The sequence below is a fragment of the Nipponia nippon genome, unplaced genomic scaffold (assembly GCF_047370975.1).
Source record: "Nipponia nippon isolate SJK-2023a ecotype South Korea unplaced genomic scaffold, ASM4737097v1 scaffold_7, whole genome shotgun sequence".
NCBI lineage: Eukaryota > Metazoa > Chordata > Aves > Pelecaniformes > Threskiornithidae > Nipponia > Nipponia nippon.
Window position 1 is genome coordinate 51,804,359 of NW_028262391.1, and position 26,176 is coordinate 51,830,534.

Below are 26,176 nucleotides of genomic sequence, written 5' to 3' on the forward strand. Positions count from 1 at the left end.
ACCTGATTAGCCAATTTTTATCGATGAAAGGAATTTATTTTACTCAACGGTTTTTTTTCAGGTTATTTGATAAGATTCTTGTAGCCACAACCGCTAAATATGACACTCTTGAGAGTTACACCACACATCAGATCAACGCTCCGTTTTACCAAGACCAATCACACAACAGAAAAAGGAGCTTAGCTGACAGGTTGGGTTTAACTATCAGTGTCAAATGAAGTAGTTTAGCAAAGATCCTCAAAACGTGGAATCCCATTTTAGACGGCATGTTGCATCTAGCTGAATGTAACAAATAATTAGATAGCCTTCCATCAGTACAGCGGCAACAGAGAGGTCGTTGTTCCTTCATTCCAATTATAATACAGTTCAGCAGAGTCTTTCATAGCTTTCAAGTATCACAGAATGTCTGACATCTGATTAGACTCCACTCCTAATGAACTGGCTCATTCTTAAGGAGGAATTGTATCATTTTCTTGACAGAAAAATCTACTCTTTAACTTGGAGAGCTTAATTTCACAATGAGATATAGACACAGGTTTCTCTGTGTTTCTTTATTGCATAGTTGCACACTAATTTAACAGTTTAAAATACAGCAGCTAGAGGTTTCATTACATCAGGTGAAAACTGAGGAAAAAGGCCTGTATGCTCGGAGAACAAAAGGCATTCCCTGTTACATATGTTGTCCACAAAGACAATTATTTCAGTAAATTATGATTAGGCAGAGAACATACATTAAAATACACAATGTAGTAACTGCCACGAAAACAAGATGCACAAAGAAAAAAGCAAAGATGCGCCAAGAAATACAAGTTAAGACATTCAAAATTAAGGCATTCAAATTTTCAAGCAAATACTATTGACTATGAAGTTGAGCAGAAAAAAGGGACCCTTCCTCAAAAGTGAGCCATGTAGAATTCCAGTACTCTAAACCAGCAGATTTTCATGAGATCAAAGCAATCTCCATTTCTATAGCTTTCAAAGCCAAAAGATACACTCCTGTCAGACTTGCGGTAAAAATACCAATGCAAGCCATCCATGACAGAAGGCAACAAAAGACTGGTCAGGTATACGTGGTGGCGTACACCTGAAGTGCACTTGTGTGAAAGTTCTGGAATGTAGGAATATGGATCAAACATTCCAACGCCAGATGAAGTCGTTCCAACTGTGAAGTCACCAAGAACGAGACTTCTGCTAAGAGTGATATTTAACAGAAATATTGAAAGGCAGCCTCAAGTCAGACCAACACGGATGCAGATCTGTGCTCAAAACCCTTCTACTCCCATCTCAATAAGCTGTCCTCAAAATTATTTCTATTGAAGTCTTTAATTCCTAGTACTTACTGCCACAGGAACGCCTCCAGTACAGTATTAAGTAACAGAAGTGACTACTATGCAAGGACAAATACAAATGGGTGCTTTGACCCTTTTGGATTGTACCACCTAAAAAAAGAGCCTAAAGATTCCTATGCAGACACCTTTCAAATAGAGTTTAACTTAGTTGTGCAAAATCATTACAAATATTAGCTCTAGTCCAACAACCAAATCAAATCATTTCCCCCCCATGGAACTGAGAGAATAAAGCACAAGAATTATATCCCATCTCCTGTTTTACGTACACGTGCAGGCACACAGAATTATTTTTCCTGAAGCTAGCTTTTGCAAGGCCAATACAGTCATTGTAACATAAAAGTTAAAAAAACCCAAAACACCAAAACCACTTTTCTGTTCATTTCCAGACTGCTAATTTCAATGACAATCCGCCCTGCAACTGAGATACTGCCTACCTGAACCAGAGATGCTAAAACACTAACACATAAATGCAAGACTCGAAAACCAGCAAAATAACTGTAACAGAAAATCCCTGTAAAGCTTATTTGTGTAGCACAGTAGAGTTAATTTTTGCTACACTGACCCTGTTTCCAGATATTTGAAACAATCAGTGCTGAAACTGAAATTGATTAATTTTATGTCAGTACAGCAAGATGTGATTTTATCTAAGTATGTACGGAGTACAGCTTATTAACGGTAGGACTGGATAATATAGCTATTCTCTAACAAAACTTCCACGACAATACTTTAACAAAATAAGTCAACCTCTGTGAGGAGGTCTCTGATGGATGTGCGGTGGTGAGCAAGTTAGAAAGAAATTTACACGCCTAGGAAGAACGTTTGGTTCAGTGGAGCAAACCTAACCATTGAGAACCCAGGTGGGTATGAGCATACTACGGCATCATGAAGCATCTGAAGATTAAACGTTTACACCACAGCAGTTCCCTAAGAACAAAATATGTATTTTGTGTTTGCATAGGCTAGGAAAGCTATATTAACTAGTGAAACAAGCTCAGTGGATCAGAGGTACACAAAAACTTGGTGAAAATTACCAAGGCAACTAAAAAGTTTTGAGCAACTGCATGAAGCTTTTTAAAAGACCCATTTATATATGATAGGGATATTGACGCAGGCCACCTGTAGCTAGCTCCATGCTGCCGAGTCACCTGTATTTTTAAATGTGAAGGCAACATTAAGATGTCTTTGTATTACAGTTTTTCCTAACTGCTAATAATGAGTAGCAAAAATCTCAAAGATAGGCAAGATATGTGCCAGCTCTGAATCACTGCCATCTTTCTACGGGGTCCTCCTCAGAAAAGTGTTTGCAAGACCACCACCAAATGAAAACCTCAAGCTTAATGATTATGCCCAGGCAGAAATAAAAGAATTCTTTTCCTATTGCCAGAGCTGTAGATGTCCCTTCCAGTGTTATTTTGGAACCTGTCATTCTCTGGCAAAACCATCACTGATGTGATTCTGCAGACCAGGAACATAGTAAAATGTCTGATGATGCCAAACACTGCATAATTCAACTAAGTTGGTATAGATTGTCTAGTTCTACAGAGGGCAACCAAGACGGTTACCGAGCAGTAAGGGCTTAGGAGAGGTAATGAAACTGAAGATACATACTGCCATATTGACTATACAGCACAGTAAAAAAGTATACTACACTGGGACAGAAGAGAGATTTTCTTACATTTACCCCATAGAGTCACTCTAACGTTAAGTGGCCACATTTCAAATTGCCAAGGGAGAAAGGCACAACATGACAACAGCCTGAGGCAGAGCTATTAAGGAAGCAAAGGCAGGACCTGAGCACTTAATTGGTTAAACAAGAATATTCAAAAGCCTTAAAATCATCAGGGTCACACTAAAAAGTGTTAAAGTGCATTTAAACCGAACACTTGGACTCAAAATAAAAAGTATCGATTCTAAAGTTGTGAATTGAGCATTGACAAGCTAGTGTCCTGGCATCACTTGGGCTGAATCACACCAGCAACCGCTGACTTTGCTTACTGGCAGAAGCAGACCAAGTAACATCTGTTCTCCAAGACGACTCCTCAAATACAATCAATCAAGATCACACCATAAGTTTACAGACCGACCTGCTCCCCGTCAGAAAATCTGACCGTACATTTGGTGCAATAATTCCATGCACAGGCACACTGTTAAATACAGTAAGGCATAAAAAGCCAGTGAGAAAGGTGCTCGAGAGAAAATTATGGCTAGTAGTAGTATGCTTCAGAGGTAGATAATACTTGTGGGAATTGGACCGTAACTCTAGGATAAGGCTTCACAGCTGGCAGCTTACAAAACAATTTTGTCTGGTCCACAAAAAAATTTCAACCACCACTTAACTTTGTTACCATAAGGTGCTATACATACAATCTGGTCCCCAGTTGTCAGGAAGCTAGATAATTCTTTTTATAAGAAAAGTACATCTTAAGACAAAACTTTGAAGAGAGTGCACTGGTGCTCTGTGAGTTACTGAAAAAAAAAAAACCAACCAAAAAACTTTCAAGTATCTGAATGCTGCATTTTGTCCATACTCTCCTAGCACTGGATTAGGTTTCAGAATGTTTTTTCCCCGCCAAATCCCATTGGGAGGGTCAGCTGGGGCTTATCTAATTTTGTTTTCCTTTAATGTGATCAGTTTCCCAGGATCAACTGGACCTTTTTGCCTAATTTGCTGCTCTTGCCAGTTTTGAGATACTGGTGAATTCTCTTCTGCTCTCCTCTCCTGGCACATTATTAATACAGAAAAGTAAAAGCTGCCAAAGCTAAAAGCTTCTACATTTGTTATAAGGTTTTAGAAAACCTCTTCGGGCTTGTGGTGTAGATAGAGTGGACGTTCTGTGGCATCCATATCAAACATGGATCATGCAGTCGATAGACTGGAAAGAGGTTAGCTTCTGTAAGCCATTTTTTCCCTTTTCCTCTTGTCATCCTAAGCACCAAGGAAAAAGGAAGAAGATAAAATGTCTCTGTGTATCTGAGTAGAGAAGCTAGTTGTCTTCCCAAGCCTCGGAAACAATTGCACAAAAGGACCTGATCAGCATCAATACTTTTCACTCCTTCACACTTCCTGCTTGCTAACATGTTTTTAGTTGGGATTATTAATTCGTGCCAGTCACTGAAAGAGCATTTGAAGAGACACAGAATAATTCAGAAAAGAGGCAGGGGAAGAGATCTCCTGCCCTTATTTTTCCTTTAACTGTCAAAACAATTCCTTATTGATCCCTGCTTTAAAGCAAGTATATTTGTTAAGGGTTAATATTACTTACTTCTTAAAAAAAGCAAAACTAAAAAAAACCCACAGCTTCTCTACTGAAGGACAAACTGCACTTCGCATAACTGAAACTGTCTGGCTGTGAAACTGTACGGCATACACACACTGCAGAAAAAGGAAAAATAATTAAAAAGTAACGTCAGTTACATCCAGGTATTGCTGTCTGGACTGACATTTCATGCGCCATCTGCGGCCTGATCTGCTCAGCATGGTCCTTGGGCTGTACTTCAGTATTCAAGAGATGCCTGCTTTGGAAGGACGAACGGACAGTTCGATTCATTAATGGCTGAAGAGGGCGAAAGTTGTCTACCATTCTCTTTTCTTCTTCACCATCTGAAGTAAAGAGCAGCATCCGAAATGCCTCCAGCTGAGAATGAGAAATGTCCAGTTTTGTGACTTTACTAACTGGAGAATTATTGGAGTTCACGACAAAACACAATCATTCATGCTTGGGAAAAAAAAAATAAAATCAAAGGTACTATTACATTTGCATTCTGAGAAATTTTAGCACAAGTTTCTGGCACTTTTGTCACCTGCTGGTAAAGATTAAGCCATCATCCATATCAATGCAGAAGATGAATTGTCAGTCATCTGCCATCTTTAGGCAAACTAAATCGCAAAGGTGGCACATCTGAGAAGAACCAATTCCCATTCAAATATGGGAACATATGCCATCTTTAAATAAACCTCTCCACCCGTCTTAATTTACACCCTTCACGGAGTTCTGTTACCTTATACACACATGCATATGCTGGCACCCAGAAAAGAGGGAACCTCGACAAGTAATAATCTACATAGTTGTTTTTCTCAGTGGTTTATAACTGGGGATTAAAATAAAGTATGCAGCAGATCAGCTTTTAATGCTCACAAGGGCATTACAATGTTAAGTAAACTATGAGCCTTTCTATGCCATAAAAGAATGAGAGTGAAGAAGAGCCATGGAGGAAATAAAAAAGAAAGTTTCAATTGAAAAGAAGAATGACACACCATGCACTCAATTCTCTCCGCCCTGTTAACAATCTTCAGTTCTTCCCGTCCCATTCCTTTATGTGAACTAAAGCATTAAAATCATGTACGTGCCTGTTCTTCAGAGAACAGAGTGAGCGTTTGTTTGGAGCATGACTTTCTAGATGGACTAGTATTTTGCCTCATGTCATTGGACTCACACTTTGTTATTAATCAAAGCCTCAAAAAACTGGGACAATGCACAGATAACTTTCAGTGCCTCTTAAACCATGAAAAAAATGGTAGATTTTTGGGGGTTGTACATTTTTACTTGCTTTGCAACAATCTCCAAGATTTATTCTATGCTGTAATGCCCCCAAGTACTCCACTTCTTTGAAGAGACAAAAAAATCCTGAAAACTTCCAACAAAAACCACAACTGTACTACAATTCCAATGAGTCCTCCTTCTGGCCGCTTTCTACCTGTCCCTACATCTACCAAGGAGTAACATCACACTGAAACATGAAGTACTAAAATTAAAAGCAGTAGAGGGCATATAGTGACAAGTTTGGGGTCAGAACAGACTATTGACCACGAACTCCTCCACTTGAAATAACTTCTGTAATACAAACATTTGCCAAAACCCTTGTTTGTCTGTCCTTTTTAACAAGGAACAACAACAACAAAAAGGAATTCAAGGACAGTACAGCCAAATATAGAGTAAATATGCCTACAAAGGCAAAGGAGAAAACCCAGTGGGCACTCTCTCTATCTCTCGCCATCAGAATAGCATGTGAAGGACTCGGAGCCACCCACCCTCCCTTCTGTACCTTCAGAGTCTGCCCAGGGGGAGAACAGGATTAGCCCTTGCAGTCTCTGCAAGATTTCTGTGCAAACGCATGTGTGGCTATCAAGAATATGCACAAAAGGTCAGAGTTTGGCATTTCACAAAACCTGCCCTTTCTCCTCCCTCCCTACCACAACAAGGACTGCATCCTGGTAAGGAGAGCAAAATTATGCAGTGCGCCAATAAATAGCCTTAGCAGTTTGCAAGGGGCAGCTTCCAGCATAAGGCACTGTTTATCACAGATCAAGATAAAACTCTATCAGAGAGCTGGAGAAGCAACTTTAACTGTTTACTGAAGAGGTCTTCAGTCTTTCAGTATTAGCTGTTGTTAATGTCAGGATACCTCCCCAAATAAATACTGGGTGCGAAGCAGCCACTGATCTCTGTGTATTCACAGAGAACTACTGGTACTGGTAAGCAGCTACTTCTGTGCATCTTCCCCTCCGTAGCAGCAGGCAGTCAAACAGGTATGGTATGATTTGAAACGTAAGCATGAGATTTACCTGATTCTCATCAACCTCTATTGGCTGCTTCTTAATAATCCATGTGACTGATTCGGTAAGGGGTGGAGTAGTCAAAGAGCCCGCGTAAGTCCAATAATCAGGGCACGAAGGTATCAAGCAGAAGGGATCAAAGACATCAAACTCGATAACAGTGTCCTAAACCCCAGAAAGAATTTCCTTTTAAAAATTGTACTTTGAGAAAAAGTTGACAGAAGATTTAAAAATATCTTAACAATGAGATTAAATACTGTACATGTTATGCACGCATATGCAAAATTAGGTATTGTGAATATTAATAATGATCTACATACAATAGTAACTGAAAACCCCATAAACTTGTACAAAGCTGGTAGGCTGGGTTTGAGGCATAAGAGGCAGCTAGTGAGCAGGCAAAATTTAAATATTTCTGTTGTTCCCACAAGTCATTAGAAATTCAGTGCAGAAGAAACAAGGAGTGCGAAGGAGCGACTGACTACGTCTCTGCGGGAGCTAGAAGCAAACAGGAAAAAAGAATAAATGGTGGAATAAGTTCAGGTAGTTCTGCCAGATATACTTAACAGACTGCACACCATAGTGCTTTTACTTTTCACCATGTGATTTTAGGCAGCGGGGAGAGGAAAGAGGACTAAAATTTTATTTAAATCACGTCAAGTATTCATGTCTCCAGAATATGCACTCCCACAAGTGAGATACCAGACAGCATGTAGGAGCTTCAGAGCCCATGATTTCCTACACAAACATTTTACTCCTGGGGTACTTCCAGGATATACTGGCAATGGAGGAAAGGAAGATCCTGTTTTTCCTTAGATGGGCTTTAACCGTTTCCCACTGAGAATGAGAAATGTTACAGTAAAGCATTTTTCAAAAATAGGGAGCTGAGCAACAGATTTTAGATGGGAGCTTTTATTCATCATGTGAGAGAGGAAGGTGCAAGGACATCAGAATGGGTATTATCTGACCTTCCTCTTCCTCCTAACCAGGGTGATGTGTCTCAGGGTTTGGTGCTCCAGTCAGTGATAACACTGACAAGGCAACAAAGGTTTTCAAAGGTTTTAAACCAAGTGCTGATGAGCTGCTGGGTGACCAACACCCTTTGGAAATGAGATCCCTTTCAGAGCAGCCCACACGTAGCTCAATAAGCCTAATGCTTGATACTACTTTTTTTTTTTTTTTTTTTAAGATCTTGACTTTAGTTTCTTCGAAATCCATATGCTGTAAAATATTATATTCTCATAATGGATGTATAATCACAGATTTTTGTAGGTCCTTTTGGCACTGAACTGACTTGTTTGGCATTCATCTGGCAGAGTTTTGACTGCACTGCCATAAATATTTGTTTTATTTGGACAAAAAAAAAAAAATCTTTACTGCGATATATAATGGCACAGCGAATTCAACTGGATGTGCTTCCAAGCCAGCAAAATTCTTGATGTGTATTTTTTGTGCATACTTTCAAAAAGGAACAGGCACCTGGAGGAGCATGAGCTGCTTCTGAGCACTATCAGAGACGCAGCACTCCCTCTCCTGGCAGAAATCAGGAATCAGCTATGAAGAAAGAGTCTCATTCCCCTAGCAGAAAATTTACAGTGTTTTAAAAAACCAAACAACTATCTCCTCCTCAAAGATCAGACAAAAATCAGAAAGCCTTAATTCCACAAGAAATAAACTACCACTTTACACAGCACAGAAGGTTACTACCAGTTAAACAACATACGAAAACGAATCCAGTGGCATTTGTGTTCACAGAAGCAGGAGGGCAGGCATCAGGGAGGGCAAGCATTACACATGCGCATGCCCTCCTGAAGGAGTACAATCTCAAGAGCATCATTTCTTAAACCAAGAGGTTTGGAAAGCTTAAAGTATACAATACCTCCTTAAAAATTAGCTTCCCCCCCAGTATAATCAACAATTCGCCCAAGGTGTCAATCAGGCCCCCTACTGACATTTAAGGAAAAAAGCATTTATTAGTGTTTTGCTATTCTCAGAGTATTCTTTATGTTGCGTGACTGCATTAGCTATGCTGAGTGATAACTGGTGGGACACTTGAAAATACTTACCTTGTGTTTAACTGCTGGCAAGGCATCAACCAGTGTCTGCAGCCCTTCATGATGTGCTCCCAGCTGCAGAAGACAGGTAGGAGTTAGAGAATCATTAAGCTGACATTCTACATATCTACCTTCATCGGTATTTTTTGAAAACAGCAATAACAAAAATCTAGAGGTATTTTGTCCTAAATCGGTTTTAACAAAATGCAAATAAAAAGGCATCATTACAGCTTATTACACAAAGTGAAATTACCTTTAAAAACACTCCAATAACAGCCAAGCCGTTACCTTCCATTACAGCTTCTTCAAAAGTTGGGTACACAACAGCATTCCAGTGTACTAAATGCAACTGAAATATAAACGAATGAGAAATCAACACATGCACAGAGCACAGCAACGATATCAAGAAACTTGACTTTTGATCTTTGCCACATTTGGTCCTTGGCAATTTGAGACACTGCAGTGAACTACCTCAGAAATCACACCCCACAAAAATGGGGACCAAAACGTTCTTGGTGGGAAATAATGGTACTTTTTTTTTTTTCCTTCCTTTTTTTAAACAATAGCCAAAGACCCATAAACTACATTTTACACATATGAAAGGGATTTTGCCTGTGGGAGACTGATTACAGGAATGCTAGTTAAAGGCACAAAAGAGGCTTAGTATGCCTGGAACTGAAGGACTCTTCCATTTCTTAACAGGAAGAGCAGAGCATGCTATTCTGCTAAGGAACATTCTCCTGCACATAACATAAGCTTCCTCTGCATCACTTATGGTCCAATACAAGCATTCCATTGAGGGGTTTTGTATGTTAAATAGATAGCCAGCACCAGACCCAAAACTTAGTCATACAATCTTGCTGTTAATAAATGTCTTGCCACGCTGACAGGGATCATTATGAACACATTAACAGGAGATAAACATCTTCTCAAAAATAAGCAATAATCATTTTTCAAATTCTCCATCTTTGGCATACAACTATGTTTATACCTGTCATACTTTCCTCTCTGAGCAACTTAATCTGTATTTTTCCTGTTGGCTCCGTATTTTTTATTGACTCTCTTTCTGCCTTAGTAGTTACTTAATCACAAAAGTTTTGCTACTTTAATAATTGCTTACGAGTCGAAAACAGAAAATAAAGGGATCATGATAACCAGTATATTACCACAGAACTCTGCTGTACATTATTCTAACGACTTTAAGAAACGCACAAAAGATTGTTGATAACTGGAATAAACTTTCTAACATGAGCCAAAGCTCCGGGGTCACATACACAAAACAGTTATTGTATACAAAGTAAGCAGGACCAGGCTTCTCGAGTTAAAGGTATGGGTGTAAGAATTAAATAATCTTCCATTTTCTCTTTAAATATTTTTTAAAGAGTATTTAGTTTGTGCTTTGTTTCTCTGCAAGCGTCTAGTAATAACAAATAAAGTGCTTTTAAAGCAGTAAAGACTGGGAGGTTTGGAGGTCCGCTGCAGACAGCGGCTGAGATGCAATGCATTCACCATACTCCCAAGCACACAGATCCTACGTCTCATGTGAACTCTTAGCTTACTGCAGCTCAGAGGTAAAGCACTTACATTTTTTTAATTGAGATCCGAGCTTGCACGTTTACCTCAATATTTACTGTCCACCTGATCTGCACCACATTAGCTGGGACCTGGGAGTTCATTAAGACCTGACTGTGCCCTCAGTCTGCTTTCCGTCTCATCCTTTTCCTCTTTAAAAGGAGGAAGGACAAGCAGAGTTGTGCCACTCCATCCGGACAGAGCTGGCAGAGCAGTGGTACTTTGCTGCCTGCCATCGGCTTGTCCGGCAGCTACCCCTGTGGACATTCAGGGAGAAGACGACATTACTGAAAGTTCCAGTAATGGGGCCAATGTTCAATTTTAAGACTGCGTTCTTCTCCAGAAAACACAGTGAAGATGAACTTACTAATAAAACGGTAGATGAGCTGTGGCACCCACCAGGTCTGATCCTTAACGGTAAGCTGCAGTTCTTCAAATAGGGAGTTTTCTAGCATGCAGTATAGTCACAGACAACCTGAGACCTAGCCTCCAGTCCCCACGAGTATTTGCATTGTTCAACATTTCATCTCATACCTCTGCTGGGTAAAATTTACTGTCAACTGTGTGCTCTGAACCCCACTCATTTATAGCTCCCCAATGGAAGTGGAACTGCTTTAGCCTATATTGGTTTTCCAAGGGACCGCCAACGATTACTGAAAAACAAAACAAGACACACATATTAATAAACATGACTTAGAATGGTCCAGACAAGTAACAGAGCAAGATCCTGCTGAAATAAGTTTGCCCAGGGAAGAAATCAGGCAGAGCAACTATCGTACTGAAACAGTCCCCTATTGCTTGGGCTGCTTTTACAGTTTCCTTTGCTATGACAAAATTGTTCAAGCCAACACATCACTGTTTTTTCCTGCAGTCTGAATCAACTATATCAAATTGAAGATGATAAGCTAAATAGTCTCCTCATCCATCTCCCCTCAAGGGAATTATTGGTTTTTTTCCAATACACATCAGGTTTGGCAGAGTCATGGTAATTACATGTTATGTTCTATGCTCTTCTCTTTGAGCAGGCGTACGAGAACTGCCTCACCAGAAGAAATGTGTATGATGACAAAGCAATGAATACATCTATTAAATGATAGCCCAGCAAAGCCTCAATATCTATGAAAAATGTTGAAATTTCCCATGACAGTACAAGACTTCAAAAATCCAATTTTGCCAGAAAAATCAGTACATTGTGTCAAATGTTCAATTCTGGTTTTTTTCCAAGTTACAAAAATCCAAACATACTATTCTGCTTCAATGCAGCTTTCAGACTGCATAACCAATATTAAAAGATTTCCTGCACTGCCAGAAATATTCTAACATTGTGCCTACTGTAAACTGTTCGAGCTACACTCCACAAAGCATCTAAAATTACAGTCTACCTGTGGGCAAGATTCTGAATTTCTGGAAGCTTTAGTACACTTTTTAGCCATAAGTAAAGGTAAACATTCAGTCTGCTCTCCTGATTTCAGAAGGCCTCTCATCATTTTGCAAATACACGAATGAAAAAGTCTATGCCTGGTTTCCTGCGTACTGTTGGGTTTTACTCATTTCCTCCTAATTGCACCAGGAACACCCTGCAAAGTCTTCTTGCTAGTTATTACATCACAGCATCTGGTAAATGAGAGACCATAATGACTTCCAAAGGGCTAACAACAAATATGTCACTGTAGAGACCCATTTCTTGATTTTTACTTAACTGTATGTCATGGTTAAATTTTATAGCAAACCACTGTATAAAGTACATAATCCCAACACTACTTTCAAAAAGGAATTAATCACTTTAATGCTAAGGAGAAAACAATGACAGGCATTAAGAGCTTTTCTTGTCTTCCCCCCCCCAAAAGCCAGCCAGCAGTTTTGAAATTCTAACTACATAGGCCTGCTTGTGATAAAGGAGTAAGGTAAAAAAAGCTATGCAAATTGACATTTAATTAATTTCATCCACTGCTGCTGAGCTCTTCGCATAAATGCAATACTGACCATCACTAACGAAGTCATGATGGAGAAAGGTAACTTTCAGGGATGGGATGAAGATGTGGCCCACACTGCCAAGTCCTTCAGAATTAAAGTTTCTGCGATCTAACACTATCCATTCCTGACTATGTGATGATTCAAACCCACAAGTGACTACATTCATGTTCATAATCACATTCACTTGAATGTTTACCTCATGAGCCAAGTTAGGCACAGGTGCACATAGGTAGAAAATCAGGGTCCTGTAGTGGACACTAGAAAGCGACAGGAAACAAATAGGAACTTACACGCATTTTTGCCATTTCATTTCCTCTCAATTTACCAGTCTTGATAATTTCAAAACAAAACAGAAGTTTAAGGGAACTCTAACAACAACCAGAGGAAACAATCGCATCAGCTTTTTATCGTAGCCCTAGTTCCGTTTCAGTCTCATTTCCTCGCAGCAGGTGGCATTCATGCACACAGAGAGGACCACATTCTGTACATACCTTCCCCACACCCTTTCTTCTTCATCCTCCTGCTCTGCTCATAAGCAAACACCCCATGGCAGCACTACCTTCATCTTTTGCCTCAGCTCAGGAGTTGGGCATTTTTGTCTATCCTGGATGCACGTTTCGTTTTGTCTCTTTCATCTTCTGTTTCAATTTTGTTGCCTTTTTTTTTTTGTTTATTCATAAGCTTCCTTCTCTGGATTTCTATTATTGTTAGACAGAAACTGGCAGAAAGAAAAATCAGAAATAGCAACAGTAAAGAGAGAAAGGTGGAAGAGAGAGGCAGGCACTTGAAAACTTGGCCATTTATACAGCAACATCCCGTGATCTGTTGTTTCTCTGTCATTTTGGAGTCCTGTCACCAATTGTTTAATGCCATCCTCCGCTAGCCGTCATCACCCTTCAATGACTTTAATACAGTTGAGGAAGATGATGATGATGAAAACGCAGCCTTCCAGAAAGAGGCAGCAAGAATGCTCACACTTAAAGATTTGCCTCAAGTGTTCAGTCTTACAGATGAAGCGGATAAGCTCTTTCAGAGCTGTGATGCGCTCTGAATAGCCAGCCTCTGAAAGGCCAGCACCCGTCTAACTGACAGTGCTGATGATTCCAGGCTTGCCTCTATGTCACAAAAACTGTCCCTGTGTATTTAAACATCGCGTATTTCTTAACCTCCTGCAAGCAATTCCCCTCCATCACATCAGTTCTCGCAGGAAAAAAAATTACTTTGTTATCCATTGAACTGCCAACCATTACACTTTTCAGGAACGCATCCTCAACAGATAGCGGGGTATGGCTGTATAAAGCAAAAGACCATTAAATTAAAAGCAAAACCAATCTAAAGTTAGTAAGTTAAAATCACTGATGAGCTAACAAGTGATGTCTCCGCCTTAGTCTCTCCTCTAACCCCACCTCACTAACACAACAGCAGTTTGCACTGTAAAAACAGAAGGGCGCTACTTGGTTTCTTCATTACATACCCTAGCGTTCAAATGACCAAGGGCAACAATATTCCCTGGTTGGAAACTAATATTCTGGGTGAACAGCTATAAACAATAAAAACAACAACAAAAAACCCCAAACGTCACACAAGCCCCTGAAAGCTCCACGCATTCCACCACTACCATTTCTGCTGCATTGTTTTATCAGCCTCTTTCCAAACGTCAACCAAAAATACCGGTATCGCGGAGACAAAGCATTTGTTTATTAGCGTGCTGAAAGCTTCCTTCCCAAAAGCATTACTAAATCCCTTACGAAGTTCTAGCATCTCTCATGGTAAGCAGTCACCTTAAACATAAAAGGCTCTAATCAAACGGGTTCAAACTTGCCCAGGGTCCCTCAATTTTTCCCTCTGGGACAAGCTGAGTAATCAACATGATTCATGTGCTTCACAATATCCCTGACCAATTACTACCAGTTCACCTACCTTTACGAAACATCATCTTTATACATACCAGCAATATCCTCTGGTAAAGTCAACTTTTAAAAGGAACAACAGACAGAAAATCCGGAATTTGGTAGCAATACCTTGATTTTAAGTCACTTGACTCTATTGAGCATTTAAGAAAGATTCAGCTGCTCAGGTCAGAGTGCTTATTCACATTAAATTGCTGGAATGCCTAATTCGATTTCGCATGCATGGACTCCTGCTTATACTAAAACAACAGGCACACACACACACCGGCTCCCTATGGTAGCAGCTCAGCATTATTTAATTCTCCAAAAGCTTACGGAGATAAGTATGCATGCTTTCCAACTGAAAGTAATTTTGCTGCTGATTACTTGAAATGCATTAAGTCTATCTGTTAACACCACAAAAGAGATAAGTGGCAGATTACCTTAATAAAGTGTAATGATGGAATCTCATTTAAAATTAAGTAGATACATACACATATGACTGAAGATTGACTCGTGTAGACAAAGTTGTGATATTACGAGACCTAATCAAAAGGCAGGGCATTAAGGCTTGTGCAATAAGAATACGTTTCAACCTACAACAGAAGATTTGTGCACAATATTCATAGTAATAAATACATAGTAAAAGTGAGGCCTATATAGAACTTCTGCATTACAGTTCCTATCGCTGTAAATCCACGTTTAGCTAAAGCACTCTTTTACTGTACATTCATTTTCAACATTTGTCCTGAGGCTTTAAATCATGCAGATATTTCTCCTCTCTAAGCATTAATAAGACATTAAATAGATTTTTCTGAGTTTTGCTTACTTGATCTATCAGTAGTATCATCAAACTCAACCAGGAATGAATATCCATTGTTCCAGATGTGAAGACATGTTGTTGGGTCATAGCTGATTTTCAGAGGCTTCAGAAAGGGGTCATAAACGCTGTCCCTCCACTGGATATTGATAGGAGACTGTCGGGTGCCTCCAGGAATTGTAAGCGGACTCTGCCAAAGTGGATGCACTGGAAGATGATGAAGAGAGTCAGGCTCTAATGCACAACACAGAACTTCCAACTAAATACTTCAGAACTTTTTGGCAAGAGAAAGGGCTTTGGCATATTGGCTCCAAAGGCTGATTCAAGTCAGCTGATGCACAGGAAAGTTAAAAAAAAAATACTACATTCCAGTTGCATGACTCAAAGCCACACAGGGAAGAGCAGTAATTTGACTTACAACTCTGTTGATACCTTTCTGCATTTGCAAAATGCTATTCAAAGAAATTCTATCCCCTTATTTGCCAGAAAATTGTTTTTCTTTTATTGCCAATTGATTTTAAGGTGGCTTTTGTTTTACAAGCTTGCCAGAGTCTCACCACACCACTTTAGCTTTCCTTCCACACCAGTACCATCAATTGATGTCAGATTGCACCAGACGCAGGATAACTCCCACTACAAAGCAAAAACAACCTCTTGAAGGTGCTGGTCTTTCGCCTACGTGTGCTTAGGGGTTACACTGCTGCTAAGGGCGTAGTGCTCCTGACGCACCCATACCAATATTGACCAAGACTACTTTGCCAGGACCTACAGCTGGTCCCCGCACCTGCAAAATCCTAAACTACCAGTTTTGGGGGCAGCTTGGGCATCTCAAACTGGCACAAGCAGGGCGGATGCACGAATACAGCTTCCACGGGATTTTTATTCTGCTTAAAAACGGAACTGAGACCTGTATGGACTTGGGGAGCACTTGTTCACCTGCTGTCCCCCGACATCAACAACCCACAGACAAAGGTTTTTTGTGCCTTGCCCATCTGCTGAAGCCAAAAGAGAGAGGCCCTGAAGCACTGCGTTACTGGCTACTTCATTAGATACAACTGCTTGTGGTCTTCCACAAAAAAAAAAAGAAAAACAATAAACTAAACCATTTAACAAGCCACTAACACGAGGGGTGGCTCAACAACCTTCCCCCTTGGTTTCCTCAGCAAGAGGCAAACTTTATCGGCCTGCGCAAGGTCACCACACACAGGTAATGCAGAGGCGGGCGAGCAAAATATTCTCTAAAAGTGGCACAGCTCTATATCGTTAGTGCCATTTCCTGACGGTTCAGCAGAGGGGCTGCCACGGACAAAACCAGGTTGAACTGGGCGTCTTCGCCTCTTCTACGCAAACTTTGGAGGCACCGGCAGCCCCCTCAGCCCGGGGGGCGGGAAGCGATGGCGGGACATGGGCGCTGCCCCGGCCCAGGCTCCCGGGGAGGGCGCAGCGCGGTGGGCAGCGGGGCCGCCTCGGGGCGGGGGGCGAGGAACCGGGCGGGGAGAGCGAGGCGAGGTTCGGGGCGGCGACCTGCTCTCCTCAGGCGGCGGGAGCTGCTCGCCTCGGTGGGTGAGGGCAGCCCCGGCCTGAGGGAGCCGATCCCCGGGCGGCCCCCCCCGAGGGGAGCGGTTTTCCCCTGAGGGAAGCGGTTCCCCCCTGAGGGAGGCAGCGCGGGAGGGCGGCAGCACTCACGGGCGTCTCGCAGGCGGTAGGAGCAGCAGGCGCCCAGGCTGCACCGTCGCGTCCCCCGCCGTGAGGCAGCGGCCACCCAAGCCCGGCGCAGCAGCAGCGGCAGCATCGCGGCGGAGTCCGTGGAGTGGCCGGGCGCCACCGCCCAGCCCTGCCCGGCCCCTTCCGGCACGGCCCCCCGCCGCCATGGCTCCCTCAGGGGAGCTGGCGGTTGCTCTGCCAGAGACGAGGCGGCGAGGGCGGCTTCTGCCCTGCCGGCAGCTTTTCCCTGAGGGGCGGGCCGAGACTGGCTTTTACCGCCATTTTGTCCTGTGACAGCGTTAGAAAAGAGACCACAGTTCCTTATGGGTGTGTATTCGCCATGGTCAGGCTGTGCCTGACACACATCAAAAATGTATTTCCTTTCAGGGTGATAGCATCAGGGCTTGCTCACACACCTTAGGGGATTAGCATTTACTCTTGTTTAGTTAGTTGTGCTCAAGTCGGAGGTTTTGGTGTCTCCCAGCTGAAGGTGGGCTGGAGCGTGATCCCTCTCCCACAGAGACAGGGGTGGCCCTGGCACGGCAGGGTCCCTGCCCCAAACTGCACACAGAAAAGTGAGGAAAAGTTAACATTGTGGCCACTTCACCTGACTGCATCTGTCCCAAAGGCCGGAGGCCAAAATAAGCCCACCCTGGGATGGTTAAATGGGCCAATTCAACTAGCGTTCGTCTGACACCACTTGAAGCAAGCCTCGATGATGCTCTGGTTAAAACCTTGCACTTTTTCTGTGTTACAGCTGCCATCGAGGAATAGAAAGCACAAACCGAAAACCTGTAGAAAGCTGACAGTGTTGGACAAAGCACAGAGATGAAGTAAGTGTCCTCATTTTTGCCGGGTCCGTTGGGCAGCCAGGAGCAAAACACACCTCAGCTCCTGGCCTTCATCTTGCCACCTGCTTTGAGTCATCTTCCTTGGTTACTCTTAAAATCATTTTGCAAATCTGTATTTACCTTTTGGAGATTTTTAATCTTGTTAGGGTGAGTACTTTTGAATTTTCATGAGGAACCTGATGTAGCATTGAGAATGTTTTACTGAAATGGAGACAAGACTAGATAATCAGCTAGAGTCAACCAAGAAGTGTTTGGTCTAGTTTACAACATTGGGTAAGAAGTTTCCATTGCATTCACAGTATAACATATTTAAAGTACTCCTGAGTTGAGTAAGAGGAGGTTGAAATCTGGCAAGTGATTTTCTTGGCGTGGCTACATGATCAGAAAACAGGTCATTGAGAGATGTCCAAAGAGAAACAGCATGTGATCTTAGGATGTTAAACTGGGGTTAAATTTCATTTTACTTCCTCCCCACCAAGATATGCCTTCTTTCAAGCACAGCCTTTTTTTTTTTTTTTGTATAGTAGGATTCAATTTCAAACATAATGAATTCTTGGTTTGACTCTCAATGTTTTCCAGGATGGTTAATTTACTATCCTGAACATACAGCTTCCTGTAACCTAAGAAGAAGAGATAGATACTTGATGAAATTGAAAACAGTTGCTGCCCATAAACATCATTATTCATTCAGGCTTAATCCCAGTTTAATAGCCTGTTGATCATGGTTAGGCAACTATATTTAGCACAGGTCAGATGTGTCTGTTGCTGAAGCTACTTATGAGCAACAGGTAGCTCCTGGTTCATGGGGATAGCCCATACGAGCGTCATGCTTAATCGCAGCAGGGAGCTCAGACATAGCTTCAGATATTTTAATATTGAGCATAAACAAGAGATACTGGGTTTTATTCTCATCTACTAACAAAAGGTTGTCATTCCTTCATGTTCCGTTCTGCCGTGACCTGTCCTCTAAATACAATTGATAATATTGGGCAGCTTAGAAGTCACATCTACCAGGTTAACTAATGTATGTGTGCCCTGTATCATAGTATAGATGCTTACTGCTGTGGAGCATAACCTGCTTTCTGTACAACTATCACTTTTCTGTATGTTAAAAGCAGTTGAAAACGAAGCCTCAAACTCCACTGCTTTACACTGTGGCATTAAGATGACCAAACTTTGTGAAGCTTTTTAGGGATTTGATCCTGCAAGGTTTTGAAAATGTGAAGTTTATTATAGAGCTACTAAGCTGAACAGAATGAGTAATTTCTTGTGGGTTGAACAGCACAACCAAAGGAAAGTTCTTATGGCGTGGGCTGTCGGAAACGATGGGCTGTTTAGGTGCAAAACTAAAGAGAAATAACTTTGACATACAGCACTTTTGTTTCCCTTCTGAATCATTCACAGAATCTGCATCCAGTTTTACGTGCACATGCTATTTCTTCCTGAGCATAAATTTCAGTAAAACTTTAGCATTTAATTAAAAAAACCCTTTTCTTCTCTAGGCGGTTAAAGAAAACCCTTCAAAATATGAGCTCAGTGGCAGTGAGATGGTTTGTTTTGGAAACTGCAGACAGAAAGGCAAAAACTACCTGTGCAAAAGGAAACATAAGCCCTAAACCTTGTTCCCAGCACTTAGCCAGTGTGGCCCAAAATCTTCTTTTCTGGACCATTCCAGAAACAGAGTTTCTCCTTGGCCATGTCCCAGCTAGAGATGGTGGTTCATGCAAGAGAGACATGGCTCTCATGCAGGAAGCTGGAGAGAACAACAGCAGCCAGAATTACAATATCTCTGTTGTTCGCATGTTTTTCCAAAACCGTTACGTTTCTGGACCATCTGGGAGGTTTCAGCTATGCTCTCTCTTGTTCCTGAACTGAGAGTGGTTTCTGTGTGTAGGGAACACCGCAACCAGGAATCTGGCAATTGGCCTACTGGATGAGTTAAAGGGATACAGAATCTGTGTGGAAAGAGAAATAGAATGTGCAAAGTAAAAAAAAAAAAAAAAAGGGTGAGAATTAAGATAAAATGCAGTTTGCACACTTTGCTTTATGCATGCCTTATTTACAGTCAGCTCACTGAGGAAGGGTCTATTCTGTTGTTTACCTTTGTTACATGCATATCTATGGTATTGTCAGAATAGTTACAGTAAATACTGTAATAAAACAAGCCTGACCAAGATGTGAGTCGCCTGTGAAGAGAGATCTGCAACAAACAGACCTAATCTGTGCTTGATTTATTTTATTTTTTTAAAACCTTCCAGACAGACACAGTGATGCTCCATTTAATTTTATAGTATTTGGAGGCTTCTTACATTTGCACTGTGGTTTTTTTCCTACCTTTCCCAGCTGAAGTAGATGTATAGAGCCATCCAATTGGTCCCAGTCTTTTGAATTATTTTCTGTAATTAGTTTCAGCTGTGGATTCTTTAACAGGTCTGTTTGGAGTGAATGTTAAAAAGTTCATTTAGCATTGATACAAGTGTCAGAAGCTTTGGGGTGGGAGTCAAGATCCAGATGAAAATACAGGTTGAGTATATTACTGGATTATCATAATTTGTAACACGATTTCCAAGAAAATATTTTGAAGGCCACAGTTCTATGGTAAAAATCCAAAATAAATTCAGTTAAATGAAAGGATTTACTGCCAGTTTACACTGTTGTAAACTTGTTTAAAAGAGACAAAACATTTTTCAATGTTTCATTTTTAAATTCCCTTTAAGTATCCTGGGGAGGAGAGAGTTCCCACCTATGGGTTACAAAATTAGAAGAAAGAGTATGAAAATTCATTCAGGTGGTTGTCAAGTAAGAACGAGGGGTAAAATGGCTCCCCTTCAGCGGATTTCAGTCTTTATGGTTTTAATCTTTAAAAAGAAAAAACAAAAAAGACCTGTTGAATAAAGCACTTGATTTGTTTACACAGGGATTTTCAAACAAGCTTCACCCAGCTCTGAAGTAAAACAGGGAGGACGGGATGGTGGGAACAGTTGACAAACCCCACCCGCTTGAAGGAAATATGCTTTTGTCCTAAGTTGAGCAGGGGCGCTTTCCATAGCGACACATTCTGAATCAGAAAAATAAAAACAAACATATACTGAAACTCAGTAAAGAATCATTTTAAACTTTAAAGGACCATGGCTCTGCTTCAGCCCCTCAGATTGAATATTACAGAGGAAAGCCAAGAGAGGTTGATTTCTTTGAAGCTTTTTAGTATGAATCAAGATTTTGGAGGATAACAGCGATGGTTGGCTGAGGTCCACGGTGACAAGGTGTTGAAGGTTCTGCTGAATTGATGTCAGGTTTGGACTGTGATGTAGGCCAGTTTATTGATAAACAGTCCAGTGGTTTTTATCAAGCAGATGTAACTGACAGAGTACTCTAAGCTCAACAGGAAAGCAGCAGCAGATTGTGAAATGCTGAGCTTTTCTCTGCTTCCAGAATGTTTGGCTGAGATAGGAGCCTGGATGAGAAGGCAGTGGCTGAGGCTAAGTCCAGATAAGGAGGAGGTAATTCCAGTTGGCAAGGTAAAGCAAACAGAGGCTTTATCTTTTCTGTATAAAAACATTTGCTAAAATTATGCATGCAGGCTTAGTAACTCAGCATGGAAAGGGCTTCGAAGATAGCTCATGGACAATTTGTGTAGTTACTGCAATTGTGTGTGCAGTCCTGGAGATGGCACACCTGGATTGTGTGTCATTGCTGTGCTTACACAATTCTTTAAAAAAACTTGAAGGATTCTGCTTTTCTTGTAACTTCTTCTAGAAGGATAAGAAAAAAAAAAGCCATTCAGGTCTGCTCTGGCAATAATTGCTAGGGTGAGGGTATACTCCATAGTATTAAAATCCCTATGAAGAGCATTTCCAGGAACTCCCTCTCTGTTGTATTAAAAGGTATCTGAAACCACTGCCTCCGTGTATTGTTACAGAGCTTAGCACCGACACCCACTGCGGTAATCCATGTGACTAGAAATTTTTACATATATGCCATGATTCTCAGCAATGTTTCTACCGTTCTTTCCCAGTGAATTGCCGAAACATGTTTTTGTCCTTGTGGGGACACAAGGGGAATCCAGAAAAGGCACTGGGAAGTGTCAGCCTTTGAATTGTTTAACCTGTGTCCTCACAGCAAATGTCTGAGTTAACCGCCAAGTGAAAGCATCACCACCCAGCTCGGTGAGAGGCTACTTCTGTGTGCGGGAAGGGTGAGGGGAGAAAGGAGATGAAGTTCGTGAAAATGGTGAACTTTGCATTGAAGACATTACTGAAGAGCTCAATAGTCCAATTTTACTGTTTCTTTGATCAAGTTTTTGTCACTGAAAGGGCAGTTTTTACTGTCAGCAGTGAATAGTGGAATTGAATTGAATATGCTTTTTGCTTTGAATGCACGTTGCGCACAGGGTCTAGCCAGCAGATGGAGGAACCCACAGGCTGGCTTATTCCGAGCTAGTGTCTATCCACTGGCAGCCGAAACCAGCCATTCCAAAGATAGCATTTTCCTGAATCAGTTTGTTTTGGCATTTCCTGCATGAATGTCATGGAGTAGAGAAAGACTGAAGTAATAAATAGCATCTGACTTAAATTGAAGAGAGGAATGTGAGTAAAAAGAGTTAGATAGCAATTGTAGTTCATTTAATCAGCACCGGTCTTGTGATGGAACAGCCTTGTATGATCTCTTCCTGGAATGTTTGTTACCATGAAGTGAGTTTTGGTTTCTCAGTACGGTTTCCCATGGACCAGTGCCCACAGCAAAAAAAAAAAAAAGAAGTGACGTCATTTAGCCCCTGACTGGGATGTGAGGGACCAGGGGTAACCATAAAATAATTAGTTTCTCCCTCACATGTGGAGATCTAGAGATCCCAGCTTTTCTCCTACTTACTCCACTGAGCAATTACAAATATTTTTCCTAGAGTAACACCTTCACTGATGAAACAGAAATGTAACATTTAATTCTAATATGTTCCATTCTTGAAGTTTTTAATTTTATAGGCCATAAAGTTTTGTGGTCTATTAATACTGAACAAGCAGAAGAATTAGGAACTGTGTAGAGTGATTCTGTGCTGCTGATTCATGGGCTTCATTACTTTTTTAATGAAGGATGTTGATTTATATTCTCTGTGTGGCTTCTGAAATTGGATGTCGTTGGACTCGCAATGAATATTCACTTGCAATCTTAGTTTATGTCTTCAAATATAAAAATAATGAATAAATAATAAAAAATAATGAATAAAAATACAGAATAATGACAGAACTTTTTAACCACAATTACGGTGCATTCTCTGGATTTCCCCTCTGAAGTAGTAATTCATATCACTGCAGATGGTGAGCAGGATTGTATGAGCGTATGTATTGATTGTATGAGAGTATGTATTACTCTTACTGGCATGGGTTTTCGGTTGAGCTGTTGAATCTCCGACACGGAAGAAGTTTGCTGATAAATTGCAGATAAAGGAGTGATACAGACATTGCTTGTGACTGTTAGAATCTGTTCTGTCATATGCACACACCCCTGTGTGGAGTGAGTGTACATACAGTTGTACAGACTAATTAACACACGTAATTAATATGAATTCATTAGAAAAGCTACTATGACATGCATCTAATTAATACATCTAATTAATACGAATTTGTTAGAAAAGCTACTATTTTATGAGGCTGAATCATTGTTTTTATCAACTTTACTGTAGTGCTTTTCCTTGAATAGATAAACAATGTTGCCTTTTCCTTATTTTAATGGGAAAATGATGTTTCTGAGCATGCTTGTAAAGAAAAAACTGGTAGGGAAGGAAGTAAAAGTTTAAGAGACTTGAGCTGTACTAAGAAAGCTCTACGCGGGTCAGAAGAGGGAAAAACAGTCATGGATGCATGTGTGACTCATTTAAATTTTGCATTAGGAATTAGGCTCGCTCTTCTGGTTGTTTCACTAGTAACAGAATTCAGTGTTAATCTTGCTTCTAGAATTAGGCATCTTCTGTGGATTTAAAAGGCACTGTTTTAAAATGAAGGTGAAGTGTTGTATGAACAAGTTATGCTACTAGATTGAAGTACCCATTCTGTTTTAAGCTTTCACGTTTTCTATTCTAAGTAGCAAAAAAAGGAGAAAATTTAGACTGAGAACTCTGAAAAACATTGCAAACATGGTATCTTTATAAAAACTGCTCTGAATTATTTCTGATGTGCTGAGTGACAGGGAATTTTGCATGTTACGTGTTATATAAAGCTTCCATGTCTAGCAATACATACAACACAGTGCACACTGCACTTGGCAGCTAATCTGTGAGGCTTTTTGAAATGCTAATCACTCAGTGGCAGAAAGTATTTTGATGTCATCTTCAAAAATGCGTTTACAAGTGTAGAGCTATTAATCACTGAAAGTTACTGAATATTTCTTCTGGCTTTCAATATAAACAAAGCCTTCTGCTTGTCTCCATTCGCTTTGTTTTATATCTGTCACAAAATCAGCTGTTTTCTCATCAGTTGAGTCATTTGATAATTTAAACAGAAGGGAATCACACCTCAGTATTCAACGAGGGGTCTGGCTGTTCTTTGGGAAAAGCTAGTAAGCTGAATACATTTACAGAGAAAAAAATAGGAAACAAAAGGATTTCCTAGATGTAAAAAATGACTCTTTACTATTGCTCCAGCTGGCATTATCTGCACACAAGCGAGTAGACACACAGTCTCTGGCTGGCCTCATCTTATTTGTAGGTAAGTTAATCGGTATTTTAAATAAATCTTTGACATCTTCCAGTAGTATCCTGCGTCTCAGGAAGCAATTCATCGTAGTTCTCCTATACACTACATTTGGAGGGTTTTGTGGTTTGTACATCTATTAGGCCTCATTTTCAAAATTAAACATTGTAGTGTCTATTCAGTTCAAAGTCACTCAGAATCAATTTGTGCTAAATGTGTTTCGAATTACACTTACAAATACAGCTTTCGTTGAAACCAGTCAAAACCTTGCAGGACAAAATTTAACATTAATTGTTGTATCATCTGTTTCTTCCTTGTAGTTACAAGTGAAAATCACAAACAACCCAATAACACTGACACAGCAGAAATAACCAAGACCAATGTTTTAATCCTGCACATGGAGATAAACCATGCAATTCAATAAGGTATTTCTATCTCTAGTTTCTCTCATTCTGTTCACTCTTTTTTCTTTAATCTTTCAGTCACATTCTCAAATTTCCCTTTCTGGTTAGCTGACAAATAAGAAAGAGGAGCAACACTTAACTACATTTGTTGTCTTTGTACCTCTGCATCTCTCTTATGCAGGTATCCAGTACTATTTTGATAAAATGAAATACACTTACATGCATCATTCCTGTTTTTATGAGTGCAGGTGGCCAGACTGCAGAGTCGTGCTGGCACTGCTGGTGGACTCCGGATAGTTTTCAGCTGCTTGTATAAACGTGCCAGGGTATTTGCCTTCACACTATTCATTGCTGTCACCTTGGCACTGGAAATCCTCGGTTCGTCAAACAGCCAGAGGAGCTTTCCAGAGTCTAGCAAGCTGTCAACACAAAGTAGAGGAAAAAAAATCCTGTGGATATACAGCTTCAAGATAACTGAGGGGTCTCCAGACCTATTTATAAAAAATGTTGAGAGCACCCTTTCCTGGTTGGAGAGGTGGAGCTAACCAAGCAGTTAATTTTCAACTTGTCCCTGGACTGACGTCTTCATTGGCTCTACATTTTGTTGGAGGGCCGGCTAGTTGATGATTATTCTACATGTGCTTTCCAGGTTCTTTCTCATCTGGTTCCAGGAGCACCAAAGGGTTACAGAAACCACTCTTTTGTATGCAAGGAGAGGTTTCTTATCACTTCTTCGTGCATACATTCTTTGAATAGTTGTATATTTGAATACTGATAGCTAAGAATTGCTATCATTAACAACTGTAATTTTGAGGACTGGCGACTGCTCAGGCTGAGGAATTCACAGAAACCTAGTAGATAGATACACAAGGTTTGCCCAGAACAGGAAGGGGAGCAGACTCCTGCAGGAGTGTTTTAGCTCTGAGCATGTAATATGGTGTCATTGCAGCCTCAAGGTAAGGAATTTGTTCTTCTGAGCTATCAGATGTCCGTAAGAGGGATAGACCAGAAATAGGAACAGACATAAGAAACCATAATTACTCCTTCCACTCACACACCACTTTGACCCAGCTGAAGTGTGTTGTTTTTTTTTTTTCTCCAGTGGGAAGAACAGATTGAGATGTTTTCCTGACCTATGTTTCTTAGAGATGAACGCATGAAGAATGTTACTCATTATTTCCACATGCAATTCCAATAACTTTGTTATCTTATGTGAAAGATCTGTACAGAAACTCCATCCTTTCATTTTCTTTGGGATGTTTGCTCTTCCTCCCATAGCTGCAATCCACGTACATGGCACAGACACAAGTAGCTTCTGAGTT

At 40.7% G+C, this 26,176-nt stretch overlaps 1 protein-coding gene across 3 annotated transcripts; it reads right to left on the reverse strand.

The window, feature by feature from the left end:
- Window positions 1-519: 519 nt before the first annotated feature.
- CA5A (carbonic anhydrase 5A) lies at window positions 520-25,303 on the reverse strand. Of its 3 annotated transcripts, none has more exons than XM_009477415.2 (7): window positions 25,074-25,303; window positions 15,222-15,419; window positions 11,064-11,182; window positions 9,211-9,306; window positions 8,970-9,032; window positions 6,913-7,068; window positions 520-4,984 (listed from the first exon to the last, which is right to left on the reverse strand). In XM_009477415.2, the coding sequence occupies exons 1-7, from the start codon at window positions 25,201-25,203 to the stop codon at window positions 4,757-4,759; spliced, it is 990 nt and encodes a 329-aa protein (XP_009475690.1). In that variant the 5' UTR covers window positions 25,204-25,303; the 3' UTR covers window positions 520-4,756. The 3 variants fall into 3 exon arrangements, with proteins under 3 accessions (XP_009475690.1, XP_087596560.1, XP_087596559.1); XM_087740434.1 differs by lacking the exon at window positions 25,074-25,303 and adding an exon at window positions 16,899-17,235; XM_087740433.1 differs by having other exon boundaries at window positions 4,939-5,065.
- Window positions 25,304-26,176: the final 873 nt, after the last annotated feature.